This window comes from Mytilus edulis, chromosome 1 (assembly GCF_963676685.1).
Source record: "Mytilus edulis chromosome 1, xbMytEdul2.2, whole genome shotgun sequence".
NCBI lineage: Eukaryota > Metazoa > Mollusca > Bivalvia > Mytilida > Mytilidae > Mytilus > Mytilus edulis.
Genome location: NC_092344.1, coordinates 121191866 through 121217477, shown reverse-complemented (window position 1 = coordinate 121217477; position 25612 = coordinate 121191866). Strand labels below are relative to the sequence as shown.

General features: G+C 33.1%; 2 protein-coding genes across 4 annotated transcripts; one reads left to right on the top strand and one right to left on the bottom strand.

The window, feature by feature from the left end:
* The first annotated feature begins 11 nt into the window (after positions 1 to 11).
* LOC139504229 (BRISC and BRCA1-A complex member 1-like) lies at positions 12 to 8080 on the top strand. The gene is made up of 7 exons (XM_071294299.1): positions 12 to 345; positions 1847 to 1905; positions 4124 to 4244; positions 4765 to 4877; positions 5207 to 5330; positions 7054 to 7140; positions 7689 to 8080. Exons 1-7 carry the CDS (start codon positions 91 to 93, stop codon positions 7890 to 7892), a joined length of 963 nt encoding a protein of 320 aa, XP_071150400.1. The 5' UTR covers positions 12 to 90; the 3' UTR covers positions 7893 to 8080.
* Positions 8081 to 12323: 4243 nt separating this feature from the next.
* On the bottom strand, positions 12324 to 23615 carry LOC139504196 (leptin receptor gene-related protein-like). 3 transcript variants are annotated; one of them, XM_071294264.1, is made up of 3 exons: positions 23471 to 23615; positions 18509 to 18695; positions 12324 to 14949 (listed from the first exon to the last, which is right to left on the bottom strand). In XM_071294264.1, exons 1-3 carry the CDS (start codon positions 23551 to 23553, stop codon positions 14836 to 14838), a joined length of 384 nt encoding a protein of 127 aa, XP_071150365.1. In that variant the 5' UTR covers positions 23554 to 23615; the 3' UTR covers positions 12324 to 14835. The 3 variants fall into 3 exon arrangements, with proteins under 3 accessions (XP_071150365.1, XP_071150378.1, XP_071150371.1); XM_071294277.1 differs by lacking the exon at positions 23471 to 23615 and adding an exon at positions 21857 to 21866; XM_071294270.1 differs by lacking the exon at positions 23471 to 23615 and adding an exon at positions 21742 to 21751.
* Between the last annotated feature and the right edge of the window lie 1997 nt (positions 23616 to 25612).

Genomic DNA, 25612 nt, shown 5'->3' with positions numbered 1-25612 from the left:
TGAATGCTTTATAATCATTCTTTTACTCAATAGGGCAAGCCTAATACCAAAAAGATGCATCTCCTGTAGAAGACTATTTCCACTGATATTATGAATAATGCTTGGTTATCTAAAAACAAGTCAAAAGAAAATAGATCTGATGAAACAGAGAAAGAAAGAATAGCAAACATTGTTTCTTCTGTGATTCACGAATATGATGTTATAGACGACCCACCCTGTGCTTCCAAAATGGCCCAAAATGATCAACAAGAAAAAGTTTTGACAAATGACCAATCAAAGCTGTCACAATCATCAAATGAACGAATCATAATGTCATACCCAAGAATAAACTGTAAAGAAAAAATAGTTAGTGATTACATTCATACACAAGCATCTGTTTTATAACGATTTTAAAGAGTACTTTCAATTTGACTTATTTTCCAGTATATTTGCGATGTACTGGTAGATCCCTCTGATGTCCGAAGAACCCCTCGAGAGCTGTGAGGGTACAGAGGAATCCATGTACACTCCCTTTCGTAATTGATGGAGATGTGTCACTAACGTATTTACTAGAACAATCCCCACCCCATCAACAAGATCGAGTGTTAGGACAACGGGTAAGGTCTGTTATTATGGTGGAGGAAACCGAAGTACTCGAGAAAACCATCTGGCTACTCGGCGGGAATAGACAAACCGAAGAGATATCAGCAGATTGATCTCCAGGTCAAAGTTTGGAACAACTTTGACCAAACGAGGCTCCCATAGTACCCATGCTAGTTTAAACTCCAGTCTGGGTACCAGAGGTGTTTGTGAGAGGGTGAATATCACCCTTCTGATTTACTGACATTTTTAGCATACCGAGTGAGGATCGAACTTGGGACCTTCAGCACTGTAGCCATCGGTCTAAACCACTAGACCACGAACTCATCATGCGATGTCATAATGCTATATGCTTCATTTATCAGTTCATGCACCTTTGGTCACAATGTTTTTCGGTCTGTGCGGCCGTTTGTTCAGGTTAAAGTTTTTGGTCAAGGTAGTTTTTGATGAAGTTGACGTCTAATAAGTCATTTCTAGAATCACTGAAAAAGATTGTCAATTAATTTTGCACACCTTTATGACGTCATTTACCAAATAGAAGGCGCACCTGTAACAGTGATTTGATTCCGCCAGTGTGCTTTATCCAGAGGATGAAAATTCAGAGTGTTCTTGATCCACCAACAAAAATTCACTGGGGTTTCTAATCTGTGTCCAGTGTAAATTCTCCACCACTCTTGATAAGATTTTAAAGAGTTTTTTGAAGTAGAAATATATAAAAAAAAATGTGACTTTGTATTTTTGGGGGGTATTTGAATTAACTTAAACTTACATAGATGATTTATGTAAAAAATTGACAAGTAAACTAGTGTTTTTCATCCACCGAATGTTCACATTTTAATGATTTGAACCAGGAATGATTACACTACTCACTAGTTACTGTTAAACAGGATTTATTACACTAGCATTTAAGATTCATACATTGATGAAGTGATTAAGCACTCATTTTGAACACATGATAACACAATATAATGCTTTATATTTTTGGTAAATGGAAACAGGGAATGTGTTAAAGAGCTTCAGACTACAGTCCCTCAAAAGAGCAAAAAATGGTCAAAGATAGTAGTTCATAGTTGTAACTTGATAAGAAGCAACATTTTATTTAAGTATTGCATTCGTTTTTGTCCCATTAGAGGTAATGTGGCTAAAAATTAGTAACCTTACCTAACATGACAATAGCAAATGTAAACTTATGTTTATGAAAACACTATACATATTTGAATATTTGGAAGTTTCTAATTAGGATTTTTTTTTCTTTTTCTGAATATAGGTGATATGTGTAGACCTCAGTTCAGAAATGGACAAAGTGACATTTAGATCTAGAGCTGGGTATGTATATAAGCTTTTATAAATAGATTCAGAAAACAGATTTTAAAAAGGTTTTTTTAGCTCACCTGGCCTAAAAGGCCATGTGAGCTTTTCTCATCACTTGGCGTCCGTCGTCGTCGTCGACGTCGACGTCGTCGTCGTCGTCGACGTCGACGTCGTCGTCGTCGTTAACAATTTTTCAAACATCTTCTCCTCTGAAACTACTGAATGGATTTGAATGAAACTTAGCATGATTGTTCCTTAGAGTATCCTGCACAAAGTGTGTGCTTCGATTTTTGATCCGTCAAAAAACATGGCCGCCGTTACTTAAAATAGAACATAGGGGTCAAATGCAGTTTTTGGCTTATATCTCAAAAACGAAAGCATTTAGAGCAAATCTGACAGAGATAAAAATGTTCATTAGGTCAAGATCTATCAGCCCTGAAATTTTCAGATGAATCAAACAAACCATTGTTGGGTTGCTGCCACTTAATTGGTAATTTTAAGGAAATTTTGCAGTTTTTGGTCATTATCTTGAATATTATTATAGATACAGATAAACTGTTAAAAGCAAAAATGTTAAGCAAAGTAAGATCTACAAATAAGTCAATTTGACCAAAATTGTCAATTGACCTCTTAATTAAGGAGTTATTGCCCTTTAAAGACTTTTTTCACAATTTGTTCATCATGTTGACTTACTTTAAAAAATCTTCTCCTTTGAAACTGCTGTATCAATTTCAGCCAAACTTAGGCTAAATGAGTTTTAGAGTTTCAGAGTATCTAGTATAAATTTTATATTTCATTTCCTTGTATGTCAAGAAGCATAGCTCCTATGGCTAAAATAGAACATAGGAGAAAATGATTTTTTTTTTGCTTTTGAAGAAAATAGGACGATTCAAAGAACATTTAAATAAATTGAAAAGCCAAAATAATCATTGATATGAGATTAAACCAAAAAAATTCAGGTGAGCGATTCAGGCTCTTGAGAGCCTCTTGTTTTGTAGTATAATTGCCATTGAGACAATTATCCACAATATATATCAACACTGACAGTAATCATATAGGCTTATAATTGAGTTGGTATATATATTAGCACTGACAGTAAGCATATAGGTTCAGAATTGAGATAGTTTATAGCACTGACAGTAAGCCTATATATAGGTTCAGCACTGACAGTAAGCCTATATATAGGTTCAGCACTGACAGTAAGCCTTTATATAGGTTCAGCACTGACAGTAAGCATATCTATATAGGTTCAGCACTGACAGTAAGCATATCTATATAGGTTCAGCACTGACAATTAGTCTATATATAGGTTCAGCACTGACAGTAAGCATATATATATAGGTTCAGCACTGACTAAGCATATATATAGGTTCAGCACTGACAGTTAGCCTATATATAGGTTCAGCACTGACAGTTAGCCTATATATAGGTTCAGCACTGACAGTAAGCATATATATAGGTTCAGCACTGACAGTAAGCATATATATATAGGTTCAGCACTGACAGTAAGCATATATATAGGTTCAGCACTGACAGTAAGCCTATATATAGGTTCAGCACTGACAGTTAGCCTATATATAGGTTCAGCACTGACCATTAGCCTATATATAGGTTCAGCACTGACAGTAAGCATATATATATATAGGTTCAGCACTGACAAGAAGCCTTTATATAGGTTTAGCACTGACAGTTAGCATATATATGGGTTCAGCACTGACAGTAAGCCTTTTATATAGGTTTACCACTGACAGTTAGCCTATATATAGGTTCAGCACTGATAGTTAGCCTATATATAGGTTCAGCACTGACAGAAAGTCTATATATAGGTTCAGCACTGACAGTTAGCCTATATGTCCAGAACTGAGTTGGTATTTATCAGCACTAACAGTTAGCCAAAAAATACAACAGTTTCCTTGGATATAATTTAACATTGGAGGGTATGATATTTTGTGTGTTGATAATATAAAAAAGAAGATTTGGTATGATTGCCAATGAGACATCTCTCCACAATAGACCAAAATAACACAGAAATTAACAGCTATAGGTCACCGTAAGGCCTTCAACAATGAGCAAAGCCTATACCGCATAGTCAGCTATAAAAGGCCCCGAAATGACAATGTAAAACAATTCAAACGAGAAAACTAACGGCTAAGTTGAAAAGTTGTTTTTTTATGAATTTTAAATATTTTATATTAAATAGGATGTCATTCTGGTTTATTTTTTTTATTTTCAGTGATAAATGGACACCACTTAAACTGGTAAAAAGAGCCTTAGGATTTTTTCTTCATAGTAAATCAAGAATAAATAAATTACATGAATATTCTCTAGTCATTCTACATAATTCAGCAAAATGGGTAAGAAGATTATTATTGCTAAAATAAAAAAAAATGTATGTTTCACATTTGTCTAAATTCCAATTCTTTAATTTACTCTGTAGTAAGAGATTGATTTGTATGAGTTATTTCCCCTTAGAGGAACACATTTAATTTGCCAAGAAAGATTTTATACAGTGACATGGAATATTTTCACCATCCATTTGATTTACACTAATGCTTTGTCATTCATATATAGTCAAATGATTTTCTCTATAATCTGCATTTACTGTAAATTCAGAAATATTTGATTTGTTTTTATTATTGCAAAGCATTCAGTAGATGCAGTATCCCATTACTAAGAACTTACATTGTTGATTCTAGTCATATATTTGTCATATCCCATTACTAAGAACTTACATTGTTGATTCTAGTCATATATTTGTCATATCCCATTACTAAAAACTTACATTGTTGATTCTAGTCATATATTTGTCATTTCCAGAAACCACATTGACTTTTATCTTTTGATTTGCAATAATTTGTTTTTTATACTATTCAGGTGAGAGATTTTACATCAAATCCAAAAGAAATTCTGTCGTTCTTCGAAGATGAGATACTATTAGATACAATAGCCTGTGAAACATTTGACGCATCAGCATTATTTGATGTTTTGTAAGTTTGCTAAATATTTAACCACTCAAAGACAGAGTCTGCCTACAAGTCTTGGAGTTGCTTCTCATTGTTGAAGGTCATACAGTGTTAATTTCTGTGTCATTTGGTCTCTTGTGAAGAGTTGTATCATTGGTAATGATACCACATCTTCTTTTTTATATCCAATGTAGCTTGAGGGATTATGGTTCAGTCAACATATAGGTCTAATGAAAATTATATTAATGTCAAAGAAATATGTAAAATGTCCCAATTTGTTTTTTTATCTGATATTCATATGTTAAATGACAGTTAAGAAGTGACTATTAATTAGATACTTATATATATTTTAGATTGAAGAGATTAGATTTACCTGCAGTGGAAGGAGATGTTTCTGTTACCCCACCACCATATATTGTTCGTGTTTTAATGATTTATGGCCGATCACATTGTCCAATAGAATTCAGAAATAAAGAGGTACGAAAATAAATTTCTTGTTATTTTTTGCTTTTTCATGTGTTTTTTTCTCTCATCAGTAGTACCTTTTTTTTGTACCATCACTTTTCCTTGATTTTTATAATGCATACTTGAATGTGTAGAATTAAATATTGTCAGCTATTAAATTATGTCCACCAACACTATTTTTACAGTAAATTGTGTCCACCAACATAATGTTATTTTGATATATTGTCCAGAAGATAATTTCCTTTGAAATTATGTTATCACCATTTGTAATTAAACATAAATTATACAATAAAACATGCAACTTCATCCAGCTTACCATCTTTACAAAACCTTCATTTTTACTTTTTGTCGAGCCTGCAACTTTTGTTGCAGAAAGCTCGATATAGGGATAGTGATGCGGAGGCTACGACGGCGGCGTTAGCTAACTTCTTAAAAGGTTTATATTTTAGAAGGTGAAAGACCTGGATGCTTCATACTTTGTATATAGATGCCTCATGTTACGAAGTTTCCGTCAGTCACATGTCCAATGTCCTTGACCTCATTTTCATGGTTCAGTGACCACTTGAAAAAAAAGTTCAGAATTTTTGTTTTGTTGAATTCTCTTTTATTTTGAGTAATAGGATAACTATATTTGGTATGTGCGTACCTTGCAAGGTCCTCATGCCCGTCAGACAGTTTTCGCTTGACCTCGACCTCATTTCATGGATCAGTGAACAAGGTTAAGTTTATTGCATTTTTATTGAATAAAAACGAGTATTATCTCTTATTAATATTCTTTATTATTATAAAAAGTAGTAAAAACACAATAAAAACACCTATAACACAATTAAAAATCTTAATTGGTGGTCAAGTCCATATCTCAGATACTATAAGCAATAGGGCTAGTATATTTGGTGTATGGAAGAACTGGAAGGTGTACATGTCCAACTAGCAGGTGTCATCTGACCTTGACCTCATTTTCATGGTTCAGTGGTTATAGTTAAGTTTTTGTGTTTTGGTCTGTTTTTCTCATACTTTATGCAATAGGTCTACTATATTTGTTGTATGGAATGATTGTAAGGTGTACATATCTAGCGGGCAGATGTCATCTGACCTTGACCTCATTTTCATGGTTCAGTGGTCAAAGTTAAGTTTTTAAGTTTTGGTCTTTTTATTTAATATTATATGCCAAAGGTCAACTATATTTGGTGTATGGAAATATATTATGACCTATATGTCAGTCCCGCAGGTTTTATTTGACCATGATTGACCTCAATTGCACAGTTCATTGCACAGTGTTTAGTTTTTGTGTTTTGGTCTATTTTTCTTAAACTATAAGTAGTAGGTCAACTATATTTGTTGTATGGAAGCTTTGTTAGCTGTACATGTCTGCCTGGCATGGTTCATCTGACCTTGACCTCATTTTCATGGTTCATTGGTCTTTGTTTAGCTATCTTGGTTAACGTTAAGTTTATGTGACAGTTGTAATAAAGCTTTATACTTAGGACTATCAACATAATATCAATGATTAGTAAAGAAGGTGAGACATTTCAGTGTGTGCACTCTTGTCTTTTTTATACATGATATTGCTATTGCCCAGGATCAAAATAAAAGCATATATCATGCTTTGACCTATAAAGGTTTACTTTTACAAATTGTGACTTGGATGAAGAATTGTCTCATTGCAACTCATACCATATCTTCTTATATCTATCGTTCAATTATTATTTTATTTGTGTATTTCAATTTTTTGCAGTCTTTCAAACAGCTTGATTCATCACCATATTTCTTTGTTGATGTGATGTATATACATGAAGCTCCATCAGAAGAAAATAAATGTGAGGTACGAACACTATTGTTATAAATGGACTTAGCAAAATGAGGTAGTTCTCCAAGTTGCCATCCCTAAAATTAGGATTTTTTTTCAATGTTGAACAAAATGTAAAATTATACATGAAATGGCTCAAATTTTATTATCCTTGCACAATTTTTCAAAGATTAAAGTAGTGTTAAACTATAGAATTGAAAAACAAAAACTCCACAAAGCAACAAGAGTTGTATAATCTTTAACAGAAAAAGTAAAATTACACATAAAAGCTAAGAAGCACTAAAAAATAGCCTTGCAAAATTAAAGAAATTTGAAGAAATATTCTGCTTATAAAGAAGATAATGGCTTCAATCAACAAATCCTTAATACTGCCAGGGATTGTTATTGGAGTTAAACACCAACAATCAATTTATCAACAACAACAACAAAATAATGTCAATTTACCTGATATCCATATAATAGATAGACACGATATTCAAATAGAATAATTGGACTATTCACTATTCAATTTTGTATAGACTTTATATAAAATGTCATCCTAATTGTTTATGTTTATACTGTAGATGATTTTTGACAGCCTTTGTGACTTTGATGAGAAGGGAATGTCTTACATATTTGAAGCAGCTAGAAATCCTACAAAATTTTATGACCAAATGTCACAGTTATTAGCCCACCCCTTACAAAGACCTTTACAAAAAGACATTGCTTGTAGACTTCATAATGTAGCAGAACTAGTGGAACAATCATCATCTTCATCATCATCATGACTTACTCATTAAAGGTTTCTAAATGATGTTCATTTCTGAAATATTATCAACATAGGTTGTAATGAAAAAGTGTTATAAGATCTGAGACATAATAAACTGAATAGTATGTGTCCATTTATTTTGTATGTGTAGTTTGTTTAAATTATAGTTGTAATACTTCCTGCTGAACAATAAACATCTAACATTTAGTCAATTTGTTATATTTTAATATTATAATAAAGTTTTTAGACTGATGCAAGATCATGATATATAAAATGGAATTATACTGAGGAAGATTTTAAAACTTATCTCAGAAAGGAACAGTGGTTATACCTGTTCAACCTCTTGCTTTCTATCTATCTTTGTTTATTTTGGCAGGAACTATAAATCAGAGCCTTCTGAAATTTTGTATTAAGCTTCATGTTAGCATGCTTTACTGGATAATGCAATTTGCAAATTCACAACTTATCAACTTTTTGTAAACTAAAGTATTCTTGCATATAATGGCCATGCATGAAACTTTAGTCACATTTTCTTGGAAACTACTAACCATAGCTTCTTGAAATTCTTTATCATGTTTTATACATTACCATGAGATTATTCCAAGATTCATCACTCATCACCTTACTGTTTACCAAATATTGTGGATTCAAAATTATTTAATTTTCATGGATTTCTTGTGTAAAGGTGACTATGAATTTTAATGCACAAAAAGTAATAATAAATCACAGGTTTGTATGTTAACTTGAGCATAACCACAAAAATGAAAATTTTTGTCAATCCATTTTAATTGGTACCCAAGAAAATAAATTGGATTTACAGTATGTTTTTGAACATTTGGTCTGGGTATGAAAATTTTGTCACATTTTTCTAAGGGATTAAAAATCAGGACTTTCTTTTTTGTTGAACCTGCAATTTCTGCTGTAAGCTCACTTCATAAAAGCTAAATATTTCAGAAGGTATAATACCTGGATCCTTCATACTTTGTATATAGATGCCTTATGTTATGAAGTCCATCGTCCTTGATCTCATTTTCATGGTTCAGTGACTACTTCAAAAAAAGAGTTTAGATTTTTGGTATTCTTAATTTCTCTCTCATTATGAGTAACTTTATGTGGTATGTACATACTTTGCAAGGTCCTCATGCCCGTCAGACAGTTTTCACTTAACCTCAACCTCATTTCATGGATCAGTGAACAAGGTCAAGTTTTGGTGGTCATTTCAATGTCTTGGATACTGTAAGCAATAGGTCTTCTATATTTGGCATATGGAACGATTATAAGGTGTACATGTTCAACTGACAAGTGTCATCTGACTATGGCCTCATTTTCATGTTTCAGTTGTAATAGTTTAGTTTGTGTGCTTTGGTTTATTTTTCTGATACCCTATGCAATAGGTCCACTATGTTTGGTGTATGGAATGATTGTGAGGTGTAGATGTTCAACTGGCTGGTTTCATCTGACCTTGACATAATTTTCATGGTTCAGTAGTAAAGTTATGTTTTTGTGTTTTGGTCTGTTTATCTTATACTATATTTATAGGTTAGACAATACTTGGTCATGTTTTCTGAAGATTTAAGCCCAAGGCAAAGCCGAGGGCTTAAATCTTCATAAAACATGACCAAGTATTGTCTGACCAATTTAGAACATATTTACACTTTCGAGTGACCTTACAAAACTATCCTTTCCCATTGTAATATTCAAACCTAAATAAGAGTTCACTTTTAATAATAAACTAAATATAAAACATAGGTAATTAATGATCATTTCAATGAATGAAATGAAATAGCACGGACATAGTTTGTGAAGGATAAATTGTTTTATTTCTGCTTCAGGTAAATTTTAATACTCATATATCTTTACATTTTTTTTTATTTTTAAAAGCAACACAATATTATATAAATCCTCTTTTTGGAATTTGATTTTTTTATAGATATTAAACTCTCTGTATGAATATTTCAATTCAGACCATTCAACATTAAATGCTTACTTCTAAATTTAAATGTATTGCGTTTCTCCGAAAACAACCCTTGCTTTATATATCAGCAGTCTGGCATTGTGTTTTTGTTTTTGAAAGAAAGAAAAATAATGCCCTCAAATGTAAGGTATATAAATTAAATAAATATTTTATTTATCCTTACCATTTTTTTTTTGTGTATTGTATTATGTGTACCATGAGAAAATGCATGAAATTTTGCAAAATTCAAAATGTTTTTATTTTTATCTTGCTCTTTCATCTTTAATCAGTAGGCTATTTTCCCAAGGAAAATGCCTTAGGGGATTGTACACTTCGTTAGTGCAGCTTTTAAGAGTTCACTTTCATAATTAACTGACAATGAAAAGTCATTCATGTATAGCATTTCATAGTGCATAGAAAACCATGTACTATGAAAATTAGAGGGCAAAAAACTGACTTTTCATTGGACGAGAAGGGGTATGTTCTAAGAAATTGATCAACTATATTTGGTGAATGAAAATATTTTAAGATATACATGTGACATCTCAGGGGCGGATGCAGGAATTTTCGAAAGGGGGGGTGCTAACCCAGGGCACCCAGGGCAAAGGGGGGGTGCAAAACATATGTCCCGATACAAATGCATTGATCAGAAAAAATAAAGGGGGGGTGCGCACCCCCGGAACCCCCCCCCCCCCCCCCCCCCCCTGGATCCGCCACTGCATCTGTCTGACATGTTTTATTTGACTGACCTCATTTCTAAGATTTATTGCTCAATGTTAAGTTCTTGGTTTTTTTTTTTATCTATAATCTATATTTCTAATACTTTTATAAATAGGACAACTATATTTGGATTATGGAATGATTGCTAGTTGTATATGTCTGTCAATTATTAGCTGACAAGGACCACATTTTTATGGTTAATTATTTTTTTAGATAATATAACCAAAAGGTCATTTTTTTTATATTTATACCAGGTAATGATTGTAGGGTAAACATGTCTGTCTGGCAGGGTTCATCTGACCTTGACCTCATTTCATAGTTCATTGAACAATGTTAAGTCTAAGATATGCAAAAGGTCAACTACATGTATTAGGTGTATGGAATGATTGTAAGTTGTACATGTATTTCCGGTTTAGTTTATCCAACCTTTGACCTCATTTTCTTGGATTAAGTTAATTTGATTTTTGTAGTAAATATAAACTAGAGGCTCTCAAGAGGCTGTATCACTCACCTGACTCTACTTGGGTTTTGGAAATTATAAAAAAAAATAATTTGGCTACAAATTAACAACACTTGGCCAGCACCTGATTAGGAAAGGAGCTTTCATGCTATGTTTGGTTTCATTCCATTCCGTGGTTCTCTAAAAGAAGTCATTTGTATGCATGTTCCATAGGGTCCTATGTCAAACCAAGTCCCCTGCTGGTGGCCATCTTGGATGATGGATCTGCTACAAAGTAACAACACTTGGGCCACACCTCATAAAAAGCATTCATGCTATGTTTGGTTTCATTCCATTCCGTGGTTCTCTAAAAGAAGTCATTTGTATGCATGTTCCATAAGGTCCTGTGTTAAACCAAGTCACCCCACTGGCTGCCATCTTGGAAGTTGGATAGACTACAAAGTACCAACACTTGGTCAGCATCTCATAAGGAACATTCATGCTATGTTTGGTTTCATTCCATTCAGTGGTTCTCTAAAAGAAGTCATTTGTATGCATTTCCCATAGGGTCCTATGTCAAACTAAGTCCCCCGCTGGCGGCCATCTTGGATGATGGATTGGCAACATAGTAACAACACTTGGTCAACACCTCATAAGGAACATTCATGCCATGTTTGGTTTCATTCCATTCAGTGGTTTTCAAAAACAAGTCATTTTGTATGCATTTCCCATAGGGTCCTATGTTAAACTAAGTCCCCTGATGGCGGCCATCTTTGGGCCAGGTGAGCTATAAAGGAGATGTGGTATGATTGCCAATGAGACAACTGTCCACAAGAGACCAAAATGACACAGACATTAACAACTATAGGTCACCATACCGCCTTCAACAATGAGCAAAGCCCATACCGCATAGTCAGCTATAAAAGGCCCTGATATGACAATGTAAAAAAATTCAAATGAGAAAACTAATGGCCTTATTTATATAAAAATATGAACGAAAAACAAATATGTAACACATAAACAAATGACAACCACTGAATTACAGCTTTATATTTAGAACTATCAATATAATATCAATGGTTAGTAAAGAAGGCGAGACATTTCAGCATGTGCAGTCTTGTTTTTGTTCTTTTTAATAACCTTATTTAAACTATTTTGATTGTAACTTGTCCATTTTCATATGTGTTCATTTTAAATCTTGTGGGTTGCTCCTATATGTATAGTCCTTTGCAGTGCCAATCAGTCATATATTTTACTTTCATGCCTATTCAATGACTGCCAATTTCAACAGGGTTTGACGTACAACATATAATATGGTTATCAAAGAAAAAACGAAGTAAATTGCATAAAATTTAATTTCTCCTATATAAATGATTGACACATTACTATAAATATTAAACAAATAACAATCATGAATATTATACAACATCAAAACATTAAAATCGGTGGTTTCACCCATTATAGGCAAATATTAAGTTTAAGTTAGAAGTGAAAAGGTTAGAATTATAGTTAATAAAAAATGCTATATTCCTTGAACACTGCTATAAAATATAGACAAATGCTTTCAATATGTATGAATTGTGGAGAAAATAAGGTTTCATTAAGACATACATTGAAGGCAATTTGAGTCAGCAACTATGTTTGTGTATGCGGTACACAAAAATTTTCAATTTATTTCTTTAAATTGCTTTTCAGGATAGCTATTCTATTTTAATGGTGGTTTCCATGTAAACCAATTTATTTTACATGTTTGCTTGTAAGACTCATTTTTCATAGTTTTTGCCTTTTTTTCTACTGTAGATAATTGAAATATAAAATCTGTGACTGAATGACAAGGAATGAGAAAGAATGACATATATACACAATAAATTACATAAGTCATGAAAAATACATATATATACAATGATTGCACCAATACACTATACAAGGAATTAATTATTTACTTATTTCATAATTCTTTCTACAATTTCTTATTTTATTATATTGGATACATCTAAAAATCTGTAATTAAGCAATTTTGTGGAAATCAATAAATAAAATCCTCAATAATTTTACAAACTTTGCAATTCAAATCTAAAACAAATTCTAACATGGTGCAAATTTAAGAAATTTTGATAAAAATGAATTTCTATAAATGAGTGAATGTAAATAATATCCAACAACACAAGTTTATCAAACAAAAAGCTAGGTCTCTTTTTGATAGATGATGTAGGATACAAATATATCTTGTATCATATCAGTTTATGTACAGTCATGTGATAAGTATTCCTTGGACTGTAAACCACTAATTTTTGGTGAGAGATTTATTTTTTCGCAACTTCCATGAATATAAGAGGTTGCAAATATGTTAAACTTTAATTTTTCCTTTTCTACCTTCATCCAGTTAATTTTACAATTAAATCGCTGTGAAATAGGTTGTAAAGGGTTTACAGTAACAAGCAATAATCAAAACAAGAGTTCAATAAATATTCAATAAAAACAAAACATGAAATCAGAAAAAAATATATACTAAACCTACATGTATGCATCAATACAAATATGCATTATTGTTGACAATGGCTCTAGCTATACACAAAGCTGAACATTTAATCTCAAGAAATAAGAAACAGGTAGACATTATATCATAGTTTAGAATAATAAATGTTATAATGACTTTGACATGTTATAAGGTTTCCTTTTGTTTCCTCTGTGATAGTTCTTGGTTTATTATAATATTGTAGTTTGACAAGAGAGCATGGTTCATGATTATATAACATAGGTGTAAAAATTTAACAAAATTCTTTATTAATTTTTAAGAAGTAATGGGTCAAAGCATTATTTAAAATATCACAATACACAAACATCATACTCTGTTCCTAGAAATACAGTAAAACCTGTTGTTTTTTGTACCTGTATAAAGGATAGGAGTAACTTAAAGAGCAGTCAAACATGATTAGTTACACTGGTCACCTGTATAAAGGATAGGAGTAACTTAAAGAGCAGTCAAACATGATTAGTTACACTGGTTACCTGTATAAAGGATAGGAGTAACTTAAAGAGCAGTCAAACATGATTACTAGTTACACTGGTCACCTGTATAAAGGATAGGAGTAACTTAAAGAGCAGTCAAACATGATTAGTTACACAGGTCACCTGCATAAAGGATAGGAGTAACTTAAAGAGCAGTCAAACATGATTAGTTACACTGGTCACATGTAGAAAGGATTGGAGTAACTTAAAGAGCAGTCAAACATGTTTAGTTACACTGGTCACATGTAAAAAGCAAATCATGGTTTATTAAGAAATTGTGAAAATATTCTTAAACAAAGCTCTGTATAAACTTCTCACAAAGAACAAATAATTTTCTTCCTTTGGCTAGCCTATACATACAGATTTAATTATATGAACATAATGTCTAGGTGCATTTGATTTGCCTGTAATGGGATTGTAAGTTACTCCTGAAGGGTTGCATTGTTTATCCCTGATACAACAATAAAATTTAACATTATCATGAAAAGTAATTCATACCTTCTTTTGGAAGATTTAAAAAGAACACCTTATTTTGATATTTAGAAAGAAAAGAGCAATCACATAAAAGAAGGTCTTGCTGTAGTTGATTAAGTATGTGTTAAATAAATCCTAGGAACACAGATACAAAGAGAGCTTTGACTTGTTTCAACAATATCCTATTCAAAGTTACAGGAAACACTGAACCATCCAACTTAATAAATACAAGGTAAACATATAGTATTTTCCAAGAAAACTTATTTCTATATCATCTAGTTTCTTGAAACATCTTTCAAGAACAATAATTCAAAATATAAATATTGTTTGCATTAAAAATAAAATGCCACTTGCTGGCTTGTGTTATCACCAGGATGAATAGTCCATATCTTCATTCCCAAATACAAAGAAGTATCCCAGTATAGTAAGGAATACCACAAGGTCACCAGCTAACACCAAAGCACAGGCTCCCCAGTCAATCTGAAAAAACAAAAAAATCTTTTACATACAAACAAATGGAAGTTATTAACAACCTTGACTGGATATCGGCCCTCGCACGGTCAGCTTCTTCTGCATTTGTCATTTCAGGGTCTTTTATAGTTTACTGAGAGGTGTTGGTTTTTGCCCATGTGTTGACCTATAGTTGTTGAGTTATTAGTCATTTAGCAGTCAGGATCCTACTTCGTCAAAATTATCTCCCCATTACGCCAGTTCATTTTCACAATCGTAGAAACGGAAGCCATTGTAGGGATGACACGCTACCAATTTTGCTCTTGGAAACCGATAAATTTATCCATATTGCACCATTACGATCCTTATATGTCAGTTGTTTTTAAAGACAAATGTATCAACTAGCTAATGAGCATCAGTTAATAATCTTGTCTGCATTGATTCAACTTAAAACTGTTGTCTGATCAGTTGTCAGGTGGAATTTTTGAAAATTCATAAACATTTAAAAAAATTCTAAATAAATATTTCGTGGAAGGGCAGACTAGATTTTTTTAGTGTATGAAGACTATAAACTCTAGTAATCACACACAAAAAAATTGGAATTTTTCGAAGATATGCATTTTCATCATCCAACTTGAAAGACTGTCGTCAAGTACTTTCAGTAAAAAAATAGCCATTCGAACACACCTTCTCTGTTTTTGTGACTCATTAGATAGGTATTTCACTTGACCTATATATTTCATCTTTTAGTTCTGTGATTTTTTTGTGTTATAACGTCAACCTGTAGCTTTAATGTATAAAAATGATAGAATTTGAAGCGAGACGATGTATGAAATATTCTTGCTTTGTACGATATCAAGACAAAATACTCAACTCAAACACGCCCTAACATAAAACGGTGCACTCCATTTTCTCTTTTCGATACAATTGTTACCCATTTTTGGAATTTTTTCTTCAGTCACATAATGGAAGGGCAGACACGAAAATTACTGAAGTAATAGATTGATATGGTTTCCGTCCGTGGTAATTTTTTCAAAAAAATCGGAGGTTATGCATTTTTGTCATCCAACTTGAAAGATACCCATGTCGGCGACTTGATATCTAATTGTTCTGCTTAACTATGAACTAGATAAATTGAAAACTTATGCAAATGGTGTTTTTAAAATAAAACACCTCGTAATTGAGAAGAAAATTGCAATTTTGTTTGTTTCTATTAACTTTTAAAAATTTTGTCACTATAGTAAACAATACAGTAAACATTTATCGCCTTCTCTAACAAAGAGCTTCGATTCTTTTGTTCTATTTCAACCTGGTTTCCGACTGTTAGTATTTGATGGAAAGTTGTCTAATTGTAAATCATACCACATCCTCGTATTTCTATATAAAGGCCTAAAAGGGTCTTTTTTGGCCCTAAATGAGGTTCAAATATTGAAGTAAACACAAAATATTGCAAACCTGATAAAACAATATGAAGAAAAGGGGTATTCTGGCATTTACATGTAAGGTGGTATGGGTGTCTTTTGCCATCTTGGATTGTAAAAAAACAGAGAACCTCAGGTCTAGATTTTCTATCAAAATAGCAAAATTTAATGCAGGAATGCAGATATCTAATGTGAATTTTCATTTAAAAGAACTAATTTATAACAATATACCTTATAAATATTAATATTTTTACAAGTGTAGATTATTTTTAAATGTTTTTAAATTGACATTTTAAGGGGAGTTAACTCTAAAACTGCATTTTCTGAAGGAATCTACACAGAATTTTCCTATTTTGTATTTTAGCTGGAAAAAACGTACGGTGACCCTATCTTTTAGTTTAAACATATTTAATTATAGTGGATTGGGAAACAAGTTTGCAACTTATATTAATCACTTTCCACTTTGCGGGTGCGAGTGCTGCCTTGTAGCGGCATTAGCCTGCTCTTTTTCGAAATCTACAAGGGTGTCTTTAACGTGCAAGAGATATGGCTCTCTGTTAACACAGGTGAGCCATTTATCGTCCCCTTTCAAGGACTATCATCGTTTCCTCAAGACCATACTCGCAAATGGTGTCAAGGGAGCGCTGAAAAATTCAGTCCCTGAAATTTTCATCCCGGACGGAAATTGAACCAGGAACCGTTGGGTTAGCAGTCCGATGCACTAACCACTACACCATGGCAGCTCCCTATCTTTTCTTTTGATATTCTCAAAGCATTGTCTAAAAGCTATCTTTTCCTAATTTATTTTACAATTCTATCATTTTGTTTAGGTTCTAATCACAAAATGGTGTTTTTCCCTGTATAATCCTTACAAAATGTGTCATTTTGTCACAACCTGTAGCTTGAGAAAATGTGCTGTGACCTATCATTTTTATTCTATTTTTGACCATTTATCAAAAGATACTCCGCTTTGGCAAAGTATGAACAAATTCTATCATTTTTATTTTAGACTCCCATACCCCTTTAAGAAAACTTTTACATTCCATGAAGATCTTTGATAGCTTCAGACTTGTGTTTCTGTCTCATTGAAGTATATTTCCATCTCTTTTATTAAAATCATTCTTTTTTTCACACAACAATATATATGATCAAGGTTAAGCAATAAGGTTTAAAACAAATTTAAATTAAGGTGGTACCTAACACTTTCACTAAAATTAATTTGGCTCGTTTAATTTTAATTAAATTTTGACAAAGTATTTACTTTGACCCTTTAACAAAAATATAAAAATTTCAAAAATTATGAACCAACCGTTTTGTCAGAAAAAATACACTGGTTATATAGCAGTTTGACAAACACCAATTTTGATCATAAAGAAGCTTAATATTCCCTATACAACACAATGTAATTAAAACGTTTAGCCGACTTTACAGAGTTATCTCCCTGTAGTGTTAGGTACCACCTTAAAATATCATTATAATAGAATTTTTCATATCAAACTTAAATACTTGTGTGCATAAAGATCAGTGGGTTCTTCAAATTTAAATGAAATAGAGGTCAACTATCAGATTTGTACCATAATTCAGTGGGAAATACTCTATTCAAACTGCAATTTGAAACATTGTTTATTCCACTGGTTCATAAGCCTTTAGCATAAGCTTCGCAATAAGTTATTTTATAGTGTATAGTTATCAAAGGTACCAGGATTATAATTTAGTACGCCAGACGCGCGTTTCGTCTACATAATACTCATCAGTGACGCTCATATCAAAATATTTATAAAGCCAAACAAGTACAAAGTTGAAGAGCATTGAGGATCCAAAATTCCAAAAAGTTGTGCCAAATACGGCTAAGGTAATCTATGCCTGGGATAAGAAAATCCTTAGTTTTCAAAAATTTCAAGTTTTGTAAACAGGAAATTTATAAAAATGACCACATTATTGATATTCATGTCAACACCTAAGTGTTGACTACTGGGCTGGTGATGTCTGGTTTTTTTTTCTGCTCTCAGTGTATTGTGTAATTTTTTCATATTACTCTTTTGTTAAAATGCAACAATTAATAAATTGGATAATGTTTTTCAGCTGACAGTTTATAATAAACACACAATTCAGCAAATTCATTATTTACCTTATAATGTAATAATATTTTAGTTTATTAAGTTACTCACTGTATTTACATGTGCCAATACAAGAGGAAGTCCAATAGCTGATATTACAATGCCTGAAGTTAAGAATATTGCAAGTTCTACGCAGGCACTACTTGCTGTGTCTAAACTGTCAGACATACGCCTAGATATTACTGTAGGTAGTGGTGACAGGAAGTAAAAAATTAATACAAACATTGGCCACCAGTTACTGAAATATATAGGAAATTAAAGAACCTTAGTGAGAACGCTCACATACCCCATGTCCCCACATTGTCATTGGAGAAATTAAATAAGTATAAGAAAAAAAAATTGTATAAGAAAAAATATTGAATAATAATTTCCTGTCAATATACATAGTATGTCCTTATTATCTACAAAATTTCATGAAATTCTGTTGTGTGTTTTCAGAGGAGTTGAGATGACAAACTGTTGCAGAAGTACATTGAAGCAAATAAGTTCAAAGGGGCATAACTCCTAGGAAAAAAAATGAACCGTAATTTCCTGTCGATATGCACATCTACATAGTATGTCCTTATTATCTGAAAAGGTTTCGTGAAATTCTGTTGTGTGGTTTGAGAGGAGTTGCGATGACAAACTGTTGCAGTAGTACATTAAAGTAAATAAGTTCAAAGGGGCGTAACTCCTAGAAAAAAAATTGAATCACAATTTCCCGTCGATATGCACAACTACATAGTATGTCCTTATTATCTGAAAAGGTTTCGTGAAATTCTGTTGTGTGGTTTGAGAGGAGTTGCGATGACAAACTGTTGCAGTAGTACATTAAAGTAAATAAGTTCAAAGGGGCGTATCTCCTAGAAAAAAAATTGAATCACAATTTCCCGTCGATATGCACAACTACATAGTATGTCCTTATTATCTGAAAAGGTTTCGTGAAATTCTGTTGTGTGGTTTGAGAGGAGTTGCGATGACAAACTGTTGCAGTAGTACATTAAAGTAAATAAGTTCAAAGGGGCGTAACTCCTAGAAAAAAAAATTAATCGCAATTTCCAGTCGATATGCACAACTACATAGTATGTCCTTATTATCTGAAAAGGTTTCGTGAAATTCTGTTGTGTGGTTTGAGAGGAGTTGCGATGACAAACTGTTGCAGTAGTACATTAAAGTAAATAAGTTCAAAGGGGCGTAACTCCTAGAAAAAAAATTGAATCGCAATTTCCCGTCGATATGCACAACTACATAGTATGTCCTTATTATCTGAAAAGGTTTCGTGAAATTCTGTTGTGTGGTTTGAGAGGAGTTGCGATGACAAGAAACAGGACTGACGGACGGACTGACGGACGTCTTCACCTACAAAAAGACCAGTTTCTAGCCTGAGTGGAAGAATGTCACACCTGAGTTGCGCTATTATGGACTTTTTATTAAGTTCAATGTAATGTTCACAGCAGTATTCAGATTTTATGAGCCTCAGGGGCGGATCCAGAAAATTAGATTAGGGGGCGCAAAGTTAAAGCAGAGCGGAGCGATGCGAAAAAAATTTTGAGGTATAATTATCGAAGTTATTGAAATATTCTTCTAAAGATGGTGCAACGTAGATATCTTGCCAACCAAAACATGGCGAGAAATATTTTGTGGTCAAATTGGCGAGAAATAAAAGTTTCTAGCTAAAACCACATAAATATTCATCCACTCCTGTCAATCTACAATCACCATAATTAACAAGAAATCTGTAAGCTTCTATTCTTTGACTCAACAATAGCTCACCTGACCAATTTTAGTTGTTAAAAACAAAAAATTCTACTTTTGCAAGCGTTTTTTTATTGTCTTTTCACAAAAAAAAAAAATTATTATTATTTTTTATTGTTTTATATACATTATTTTATCCCAAACCACTAAAATCAGAATGAAATCCTTAGGAAGGTATGTTTATTTTCATGGAATCTTATGTAATACAGAAGTACGGGTTGAAGCCTTGACCGTTTATGCATGCTTTGGTAAACTATACAGTAACAGGTTGCAAGTGAGAAACATAAATTGATACAAATTGATACAAATTAATAAACTAACCTTTCGTTTGAACCAGTATTTCTATCTTTCATTAAGATAGAATCTAACTTGGACTGCTTTTTTGGCCGTGCCATGATGAAATAACCAACCCAATCGCGAGTAGGTCACTTTCACCTTCTTTGTGTGAAAGTGATGTATAGATGTTTTTGAACTTTTACTTACTAGTATAAAGCACACAGGGGTTAAAAAATCCACTAGCCCGACGCCCGGGACTAGATCATTTGCGCCTCGGGCAATCAAAACTTTAACCCAATATGCCCGACGGACTAGTAAGAAAACATTTGGCGTTTCCAAAATAGATAGTGGAAAATTCCTTCATCCCTATTCTATCTTAGTCAATCAGATTCAATTACGTCATCCGGGATTCGAAGCATTTGAACTGGTTTGTACAGGTCTAGGGTTGCATTCAATATGGTAGCGGCTACTTAGGGCTATGCAGACGGATTTATGACTATTGAACGAGTAGCTAGCCTAGCTGCTACATAGATATTGATAGCAGCTAGGCTAGCTACTCGTTCAGTAGACAAAAATCTATGTAGCACTACGTAACCCTACGATATTGAACGCAACTCTGTTGTACAGTTACATGTTTTTAAAAATAGAACAAATAACTCAGGGTGGACAGGTATCATCTATTGATTGCAATATCTCACACTTTTAATATAGATTTCTCAGTACAGGGGGTATTGTACATTGCTTCTGTCGAGATTTTCAATTAATCGGTAGATGAAGGGGGTACTATTGAGGCTGAAAATTCATCTAGAAAAAATGTAAAATACGATCGAGAAAAGCGGAAAAGAACATATCTAGTGACATGGACAGAAAGATTCCCCTGGGCAAGGTCGCCTGTGGCGCCAGGATGAAATTTCTGAGACTATGTTCTGCGAATTTTGCCAGTGTTTTCCCGAGCATCCCAATAAAAGGTCTCCCTTGTATGTGTGGACAACTAATATAATAATTAAACCACTTGTTTCACACGATAAAACCAATAAACATGTTTTCTCTGCCAGAAAATAAACTAGTTCAAAACGGTGTATAATGTCCCCTTCAAAACATGACACCCACCATGTATTATGCAGCAAACTCTGATTTGTAAGGCATACATGGGCTAGCAGGTCAGTTTGATGGGCTAGCAGTTCTTCGAACAGGGCTAGTAAAATCCTGCTGCCAATAAGTCCTGGGCTAGTTATCTGGAACAACATTTTTTAACCCCTGGCACATCTACTTACTCATATAAAGCACATCTACTTACTCATATAAAGCACATCTACTTACTCATATAAAGCACATCTACTTACTTGTATAAAGCACATCTACTTACTTGTATTAAGCACATCTACTTACTCGTATAAAGCACATCTACTTACTTGTATAAAGCACATCTACTCGCTTGTATAAAGCACATCTACTTACTTGTATTAAGCACATCTTCTTGCTCGTATAAAGCACATCTCTACTTACTCGTATAAAGCACATCTACTTACTTGTATTAAGCACATCTTCTTGCTCGTATAAAGCACATCTACTTACTCGTATAAAGCACATCTACTTACTTGTATAAAGCACATCTACTTACTTGTATTAAGCACATCTTCTTGCTCGTATAAAGCACATCTACTTACTCGTATAAAGCACATCTACTTACTTGTATAAAGCACATCTACTCGCTTGTATTAAGCACATCTTCTTGCTCGTATAAAGCACATCTACTTACTTGTATAGAGCACATCTACCTACTTGTATTAAGCACATCTTCTCGCTTGTATTAAGCACATCTTCTCGCTTGTATAAAGCACATCTACTTACTCGTATAAAGCACATCTACTTACTTGTATAGAGCACATCTACCTACTTGTATTAAGCACATCTTCTCGCTTGTATTAAGCACATCTTCTTGCTCGTATAAAGCACATCTACTTACTCGTATAAAGCACATCTACTTACTTGTATAAAGCACATCTACTTACTCGTATAAAGCACATCTACTTACTCGTATAAAGCATATCAGATCTACTTACTCGTATAGAGCACATCTACTTACTCTTATAAAGCACATCTACTTGCTTGTTTAAACTACATCTACTTGCTTGTATAAACCACATCTACTTACTTGTATAAAGCACATCTACTTACTTGTATAAAGCACATCTACTTACTTGTATAAACCACATCTACTTACTTGTATAAAGCACATCTACTTACTTGTATAAAGCACATCTACTTACTTGTATAAAGCACATCTACTTACTTGTATAAAGCACATCTCTACTTACTTGTATAGAGCACATCTACTTACTCGTATAAAGCACATCTACCTACTTGTATAGAGCACATCTTCTTGCTCGTATCAAGCACATCTACTTACTTGTATAAAGCACATCTACTTACTTGTATAAAGCACATCTACTTACTCGTATAAAGCACATCTCTACTTACTCGTATAAAACATATCAGATCTACTTACTCGTATAGAGCACATCTACTTACTCTTATAAAGCACATCTACTTACTCGTATAAAGCACATCTACTTACTTGTATAAAGCACATCTACTTACTCGTATAAAGCACATCTACTTACTTGTATAAAGCACATCTACCTACTTGTATTAAGCACATCTTCTCGCTTGTATAAAGCACATCTACTTACTCGTATAAAGCACATCTACTTACTCGTATAAAGCACATCTTCTTGCTCGTATAAAGCACATCTACTTACTCGTATAAAGCACATCTACTTACTCGTATAAAGCACATCTACTTACTCATATAAAGCACATCTACTTACTCGTATAAAGCACATCTACCTACTTGTATTAAGCATATCAGATCTACTTACTCGTATAGAGCACATCTACTTACTCTTATAAAGCACATCTACTTACTTGTATAAACTACATCCAATTACATGCATTCATATAAAGCACATCTACTTACTCATATAAAGCACATTTACTTACTCGTATAAAGCACATCCCAGTACTAAGAATGTTACACCAACTGCTGCAGCAAAAGCCATAGCAATCAATCTGTAAATAAACATATATGTATATGTAGGATGTATAAATAATCTAAATTTAATTTTGATATTTTTAAGTCTACAAATATAGACTGTTGATTTTTGTGACTATAAATCTCAACTCAATCTAATTTAATTTTACTTTCAAAGCATACAAAATTAACTCAAGTTATCTTGTAGATGTACAAATAATTTAAGTACATTTATATATTTTGGTAACTAACATGTACAAGGACATTGTGCATGAGCATAGTGAGTATTCACCATTAACTTAACAAAGCTGTAGTAAAATTTGATATAAAAACTTCAAAAATTAAATAATACTGATAATGCTTATTTTAATAGAGCACTAAAGTTTTATGTATGTTATAAATACTTACGCTACAATTGGTTCCATCAACAACAAAAGAAAGGAAAGAACATGAAAAAGAAAATATCAATATGTAGGATTTATATCATCAATAAACTTTCTATATTTTGTATACTCCATGACTTAGTACATGTAGTAAGAAATTACTTTTTTGCTATATAATGATTTTTGTCCTAAAATGACAAAAAATATTCTTATGTTGTGCTGTAGCACCACTATACATGGTTAGAGGAGAGCTATAGCACCACTATACGTGGTTAAAGGAGAGCTGTAGCACCACTATACATGGTTAGAGGAGAGCTGTAGCACCACTATACATGGTTAGAGGAGAGCACCACTATACATGGTTAGAGGAGAGCTGTAGCACCACTATACATGGTTAGAGGAGAGCACCACTATACATGGTTAGAGGAGAGCTGTAGCACCACTATACATGGTTAGAGGAGAGCTGTAGCACCACTATACATGGTTAGAGGAGAGCTGTAGCACCACTATACATGGTTAGAGGAGAGCACCACTATACATGGTTAGAGGAGAGCTGTAGCACCACTATACATGGTTAGAGGAGAGCACCACTATACATGGTTAGAGGAGAGCTGTAGCACCACTATACATGGTTAGAGGAGAGCACCACTATACATGGTTAGAGGAGAGCTGTAGCACCACTATACATGGTTAGAGGAGAGCACCACTATACATGGTTAGAGGAGAGCGCCACTATACATGGTTAGAGGAGAGCACCACTATACATGGTTAGAGGAGAGCATCACTATACATGGTTAGAGGAGAGCACCACTATACATGGTTAGAGGTGAGCACCACTATACATGGTTAGAGGAGAGCACCACTATACATGGTTAGAGGAGAGCTGTAGCACCACTATACATGGTTAGAGGAGAGCACCACTATACATGGTTAGAGGAGAGCTGTGCACTAAGAAATATTTTGAACAGCACCACATTTTTTGTGTTTCTGTCTCAAGGTCAAGAGCCTGTTGTTTAGTGGTTATAGTTGGTTCATGCCTACAGTTATATTTGAATTTTGAAAATTGTTGTTGTAATCAAAGCCTTAAAGGCTGTAAAAGCAATTGCTGCCATGTTAATGTTTGGGGACTTTTATTTTTCATCCACATATATACAAGAATTAAACCTGACATGAGTGTTGTCTAGTTAAAAGTAAGAAGGTTTTAACTTTATATAAATAAAAGACTTTAGCAGAAAGTCATTTTTAATATGTTTTATATTTCACAAGGAGACAACACGTTTACCAGGCTAAAGTTGGGGTCAAATATACATGTGCTGAAACATATAACTCAAAAAGAAATCATCATTAATTATCCCCTGGTAGTGTTTGTAACTTCCTTGGCAATAATTTCCTTTATTGATTTATTTTCATTATTAATTTATATTTAACCATTAACACAAATGATTAAGTTAAAACATTTCAACTTTCCAGACGCAAATGTTAAAAAACGGGAAAGAAATAAAATATCTTACAAGACATAAACATGTAAAGAATAAATGTATATTTCAGCTTAATAAAAATATTTTCATAATGTTACTTTGTCATCATTTTTAAAACTAAGTTCCAAACATTATTGCTCAGTTGATATGTGTCCTTCTGATGCGGTACGAGCACATGCACTTGTTTCTATCCATAGGAAGGTCGATTATCCATATAAATAGTTTTATATGGATAGTCGACCTTCCTATG

Excerpts from the sequence above, each read along its gene's own strand:
- LOC139504196 (XM_071294264.1), bottom strand. The coding sequence starts at position 23,553 with ATGTTTATTTACAGATTGATTGCTATGGCTTTTGCTGCAGCAGTTGGT. Across the intron at positions 18,696-23,470 it reads CTGGGATGTGCTTTATACGA|TAACTGGTGGCCAATGTTTG; the intron begins GTAAGTAAATGT and ends TATATATTTCAG. Across the intron at positions 14,950-18,508 it reads TATTGGCACATGTAAATACA|ATTGACTGGGGAGCCTGTGC; the intron begins GTGAGTAACTTA and ends TTGTTTTTTCAG.
- LOC139504229 (XM_071294299.1), top strand. The coding sequence starts at position 91 with ATGAATAATGCTTGGTTATCTAAAAACAAGTCAAAAGAAAATAGATCT. Across the intron at positions 346-1,846 it reads TAAACTGTAAAGAAAAAATA|GTGATATGTGTAGACCTCAG; the intron begins GTTAGTGATTAC and ends TTCTGAATATAG. Across the intron at positions 7,141-7,688 it reads CAGAAGAAAATAAATGTGAG|ATGATTTTTGACAGCCTTTG; the intron begins GTACGAACACTA and ends TTTATACTGTAG.